This window comes from Brassica oleracea, chromosome C8, assembly GCF_000695525.1.
Source record: "Brassica oleracea var. oleracea cultivar TO1000 chromosome C8, BOL, whole genome shotgun sequence".
Classification (NCBI taxonomy): domain Eukaryota; kingdom Viridiplantae; phylum Streptophyta; class Magnoliopsida; order Brassicales; family Brassicaceae; genus Brassica; species Brassica oleracea.
In genome coordinates, this window is record NC_027755.1 from 33,916,177 (window position 1) to 33,922,176 (window position 6,000).

The 6,000-nt window shown below is 40.3% G+C and overlaps 1 protein-coding gene across 1 annotated transcript; it reads left to right on the forward strand.

Moving 5' to 3' along the window:
* Window positions 1-3,170: 3,170 nt before the first annotated feature.
* LOC106311605 (3-ketoacyl-CoA synthase 10-like) lies at window positions 3,171-5,586 on the forward strand. The gene is made up of 3 exons (XM_013748833.1): window positions 3,171-3,678; window positions 4,071-4,696; window positions 4,786-5,586. The coding sequence occupies exons 1-3, from the start codon at window positions 3,271-3,273 to the stop codon at window positions 5,393-5,395; spliced, it is 1,644 nt and encodes a 547-aa protein (XP_013604287.1). The 5' UTR covers window positions 3,171-3,270; the 3' UTR covers window positions 5,396-5,586.
* The last annotated feature ends 414 nt before the right edge of the window (window positions 5,587-6,000 follow it).

Sequence of the window (6,000 nt, forward strand, 5' to 3'; positions counted from 1 at the left end):
ACACAATTTGTGACCGATGTGGAGCTCCCGAGGAGTCCACTAATCATGTATTTTTTGAATGTCCACAGGCGGTTCAGGTATGGTCACTTTCACGGATTCCTACGAATCAGGATATATTTCCCACTCAAGCACTCTTTACCAATATGGATCATTTGTTTTGGAGAGTCTCCCCGGGTATGGAGGATCATCATTTTGCATGGATTCTCTAGTATATATGGAAAGGAAGAAACAATAAAGTTTTTACTAATTTGGATATGGACCCGAGAGATACGCTCAAATTGGCAGAAACATAATTGTTACTTTAGGCGGAAGCACAAAACCCCCCTGACTCCCCGACTCAAGGAATAAATCATACCTGAATACCGATATCATTGATAATTCCGAATACACCAGGTAGATGGTGTTTTACAGACGGATCTTGGAAAAATCAGGAATTATATTCAGGACAAGGATGGTATAGTACCTTGGACGGTTATGATGGACTAATGGGAGCAAGGAATACAAGAGCGAGTCAGCCGCCATTACACTCAGAGATAGAGGCTCTCATATGGGCAATGGAATGCATGAGGAATCTCAGACAGTTCTCGGTTACATTTGCAACAGATTGTTCTCAGTTGGTGAAGAGAGTTTCGGAACCAGAGGAGTGTCCAGCCTTTGCAAGCTATTTAGAAGACATAATAATTTTGAAGAGAAGTTTCTACAGCTCAGAGATCATTCACATACCACGGACGCAGAACTCAAAGGCATACAGTCTTGCACGTAGTGCAAAGAAATAACCGTCGCTGGTCGTTCATATGGATGTGGAGCTACCGGTGTGGTTCGCAGAATCTTCATTAATCTGTTTTTGTTGCTGACAAAAAAAATGGTAGTTTCTTAATTTAGGTTTCTTAAAAAAAAAATATTTGTTTTTGATTACTTTGTGTATAACCACCTCTATCAACTACTTCAATCATTCAACACACACATATTCACTAACTATAAACTAAGTCTAACAAGCGACAAAAGCCAAGACTTGAAGAAGAGTAGACTTTTTTACCACTGCTCCACTCAGTCCATGAAACAACAAGCATTATCGGTCTGTGAAACAACAAGCACGAGATGCTCCCACTGCTCCACTCTGTGATGAATCTCTCAATGCTCCCACTACAAAACAGAGCAGAAGCATTATCAGTACGTGACACAGAAAAGCACAAGACATTACAGAAGCATGATTATCAGTCCGTGACACAGAAACATACATTAACTCCATTACAAAACACTTAATTCCATTTCAAGACACTTAAACATAACAGAAGAACAAGAACAAGACGAAATGATCTCTGCACCGTGGGGAATCACCAGCAACATTCCCTAATGCCCAAACGGCCTGAACACATGAGCAATGGTAACAAGACTCTTTTATGAGCCCAAAAAAACACAAAAAGGAACACGACGACTATAAATTCAAATAATCATAAAACTTTAGAGGAGAAGGAAAATATCAGATAGAGCGAATCAAACCAATAGGGAACAAAAAAAAAAGGTTCACTCATCATATCTCTCTCTTTCTCCTCCTCTTTGTATTTATCTTCAAAACCTCATAAAAATCCAATCCTTTTATTTCTAACGACTACAACTAACTACACGAACATATAAAGCTCGAAACTTGAAATCTAAAAACTCAATGGGGATTTAAACAGAGCCGTCCAGATTTTGAGAACAGATTAAGACTATATATAGATCTATAAACTTAGGGTTTCCTCTTCAACAGACGTAATACAAAGAGTATCAGATGCTGATGATCGTCAATTCCCATACTCTGTTACGTATTAGCTCTATCTGATCCCATTCTCTTAACCTAATCCATACACACACACAACAGATATATCCAATTAAACGCCTTTACCAATAGAAAGCAGTTTCCTGAACAGAGTGGTGGCTTCAAGCTGTAAGCTCATGTCCTCCGACCACACTCCACCAACCATAGCAGGCAAGCTCTCCAACTAAGTTACAAATCGAGAAGAGACGCTCTAATTAGTTAAAGAAAGAAGAAACAAACATGCCTTCGAAGAAGAAGGTGCAAGTATCTCCATAACCATGGCAGAAACAAACCAGAGCTCTAGGCTTAGAAGCATCAGGAATTGATTGTCTTGAATCAATTCTAGGCGGAACAAAATTCAATTTCAGATTTTTTTTAGTTTTTACTTTGAAGAGGATGTGATCGAGATTAAGATGAATATCTTTCAAGGAATCGATTGTCCTGATTCCATCTCTTGGTGACGGCGAGCCGAAGCTTCGTCGAGATTAACATCTTTGAATCGCCGGAGTTCGTCGTTTTCTACCTTCGCCGTCGTGGCCATCAATCCCTTCCTTTGCCACTCTATTCTTGGGTTTGTCGCAGCGGAAGAAAAGAAGAAAACCCAATGGAATCAAGAAGACGAAGAAGACGAGAAAAAATGAAAAGAAAGAGAGAGAAAAAAAATACAGAGGTTTTTGTTGCCTGACACGTAGAAGAAAACTCAAGTAAAGATCGGTCCCCAAAGTGCTAACTTAAGGATCGATTATCTGATTTTTATTTAGTTTAGATTTATTTAAATGAGTTTATTTGCTTAAGAACTTTGTTAATAACCACCGATGATCATGGTCTAAGAAACATGTGTGTTAGTCATGTTAACCTAATTGAACAAGTCTCGTAGAATTGTTCAAGTGATTTTTAATAAAGAGTATCGATTGTGGAATTGCTCGCGTCTTATATGTTTCATATACGAACGAGGTTTTACACATTTAACATAAATTTTCAGTTAAATTCAGTCTTTATTTTCTCTTATTTCACTATGAAAATAATTTTCCCCTATTCCGTTATGAAAATGATTATAGTCACCCAGTACTATTACACGACTCCACGGTAAATTGAAGTTCTACTTATAACAAGCACCCGGCTGAAAATCAATATAACAGAATTGATACAGAAATAGAAATAGAAATTGACAAATTGTCAAAAGGTGGTCACAGGTCACCACGCCTAGTCTTTGACATACGAGATTGTAATAAATGCAAACATGAGGAATTAAGAGTGACATAAGGCACTCCAACTACGACCAGTACTAGTAGTTGGCGACATTAACTACCTCTCACCAACTACCAAACCCAATCCCCACAATACTCCCATTACTCTCATATAACTACACAAACTCACATTTAGTACATTTTTCCGCCAACACAACTCCTTATTAAATAGAGATTCATCAACCTCTGGATCTCCACTCACAATAAACTTATCTCCAGAAAGAAATGGGCAGTTCTAATGAGCAAGATCTACTCTCCACCGAGATTGTTAACCGTGGGATCGAACCTTCTGGTCCAAACGCTGGTTCACCAACGTTCTCGGTCAGAGTACGGAGACGTTTACCTGATTTTCTTCAATCCGTCAACCTCAAGTACGAGAAACTTGGTTACCACTACCTCATAAACCATGCCGTTTATTTGGCGACCATACCGGTTCTTGTGCTTGTCTTTGGTGCTGAGGTTGGGAGTTTAAGCAGAGATGAGATTTGGAAGAAACTTTGGGATTATAATATCGCAACCGTCGTCGGATTCTTCAGTGTCTTTGTCTTAACCGTTTGTGTCTACTTCATGTCTCGTCCTCGCTCTGTTTATCTCATTGATTTCGCTTGTTACAAGCCTTCCGATGAACTCAAGGTACGTTCTTACCCATCAAACCTAGCTAGTCTTGGAGGGAATAGTCTTATGTTTTTTTACATAAAACATGAAAATTACGATAATTTTGACCGGTCACAATATACTTATCAATCAATGCAATCTTTTTTTTTAATAATTACATAACTGATTCAGACACATCTAATTAGAAAATGATCATATAATGTGATATATGAGCTCAACAATAATTAAGCAGTGCAAATACAATTACTAGATTTGTGTGTGTTTGAAATGTCTATATTGATATTGTAAATCAAATACCGCGCGGTTTAGCGAATCAAGCTCTTGTACATGTCATATTTTTATTCGATTTCTGTTAAACCCGACTGGTCTCCTGTTTAACTAGTCCAAACTTGATTCGCATTTGGTCCAAGGTGACGAGAGAAGAGTTCATAGATCTAGCTCGAAAATCAGGGAAGTTCGACGAAGAGACCCTCGGCTTCAAGAAGAGGATCCTACAAGCCTCAGGCATAGGCGACGAGACGTACGTCCCAAGATCAATCTCCTCGTCCGAAAACATAACAACAATGAAAGAGGGTCGCGAAGAAGCCTCGATGGTGATATTCGGAGCACTCGACGAGCTTTTCGAGAAGACACGTGTGAAACCGAAAGACGTAGGTGTCCTCGTGGTTAACTGCAGCATCTTTAACCCGACTCCGTCACTATCAGCAATGGTGATTAACCACTACAAGATGAGAGGGAACATAATTAGCTACAATCTCGGAGGGATGGGTTGCTCGGCTGGTATTATAGCCCTCGATCTTGCTCGTGACATGCTTCAGTCTAATCCGAATAGTTACGCAGTGGTTGTGAGCACTGAGATGGTCGGGTATAACTGGTACGTGGGACGTGACAAGTCAAGGGTTATACCTAACTGTTTCTTTAGGATGGGTTGCTCCGCCGTTATGCTCTCTAACCGCCGCCGTGACTTCCGTCACGCTAAGTACCGCCTTGAGCACATTGTCCGGACTCATAAGGCTGCCGACGACCGTAGCTTCAGGTTTTTATTTATTTATTTATTTTTTATAACCAGGAAATTCTAAAACTTTTGATAACATGATCATAACGTAGTAAAATTGTGTGTATTAGGAGTGTGTACCAGGAAGAAGATGAACAAGGATATAAGGGGTTGAAAATAAGTAGAGACCTAATGGAAGTTGGAGGTGAAGCTCTCAAGACCAACATCACTACCTTAGGCCCTCTCGTCCTTCCTTTCTCGGAGCAGCTTCTCTTCTTTGCCGCTTTGCTCCGCCGAACTTTCTCACCCGCCGCCAAAACCGTAACCTCTTCATCTACTACCTCCAAAACCAACGGAGCCAAGTCCTCCTCCTCCTCTGATCTGTTCAAACCATACATCCCGGACTACAAGCTTGCCTTTGAGCATTTCTGCTTCCACGCAGCAAGCAAAGCAGTGCTTGACGAGCTTCAGAAGAATCTAGGATTGAGTGAAGAGAACATGGAGGCTTCTAGGATGACTTTACAGAGGTTCGGAAACACATCCAGCAGTGGAATCTGGTACGAGCTTGCTTACTTGGAGGCCAAGGAAAGTGTCCGCAGAGGCGATAGGGTTTGGCAGATTGCGTTTGGGTCAGGTTTTAAGTGTAACAGTGTGGTTTGGAAGGCGATGCGGAAGGTGAAGAAGCCTGCTAGGAACAATCCTTGGGTGGATTGCATCAGCCGTTACCCAGTCGCTCTCTGATCATTTATTTTTTTTTAATTATTATTTCTTTTTAACGAAATCACGTTAGATCTCTACTCTCTTCCTTGATGTTGGATGATAGGAGTTGTTTACTGATTGATTCGCATCTAAGACTTCTATAAGAATGTTGTTTCGGGTCCAATTCAGGTTCAACTTTTTCGGCATCAATAAACTTTGATATACTGAGAACTCTCTTTAAGTATATCATCGGGACGACATTAATGTGATTTTTTATAACGTTTCAAATTGTGAAACAATAATTTCAGTAGATGGGTTACCCGGAAAACAACATATGTATTCCCCTTTATCTAATGACCTATGCTATAAAAGTAGGGGTGTCAATTCGGGCTGGCCCGGCCCGGCCCGGCCCAAACCCGGTAAGCCCGTAAATATTTGAGTCCGGCCCGGCCCGGCCCGGCCCGAAAATTATTTGGACCTAGAATTCAAAGTCCGGCCCGGTCCTTATAGGGCTATAGGGCTTTTCGGGCTTTTGTGGGCTTTTCAAAAAATAATTTGTCATTGCCACTTCCATCGTTTTAATACATGTGAATTTTCATTAAAAAAAAAGTTTCATTTTTAAAAAATAAAAAATTTATAAAGTGAGT

What these genes read in the sequence shown, in the direction of transcription:
- LOC106311605 (XM_013748833.1), top strand. Translation starts at nt 3,271, where the DNA reads ATGGGCAGTTCTAATGAGCAAGATCTACTCTCCACCGAGATTGTTAAC. An exon ending in AGCCTTCCGATGAACTCAAG is followed by an intron (nt 3,679 to 4,070) that starts GTACGTTCTTAC and finishes ATTTGGTCCAAG; the next exon opens with GTGACGAGAGAAGAGTTCAT. An exon ending in GCCGACGACCGTAGCTTCAG is followed by an intron (nt 4,697 to 4,785) that starts GTTTTTATTTAT and finishes TGTGTGTATTAG; the next exon opens with GAGTGTGTACCAGGAAGAAG.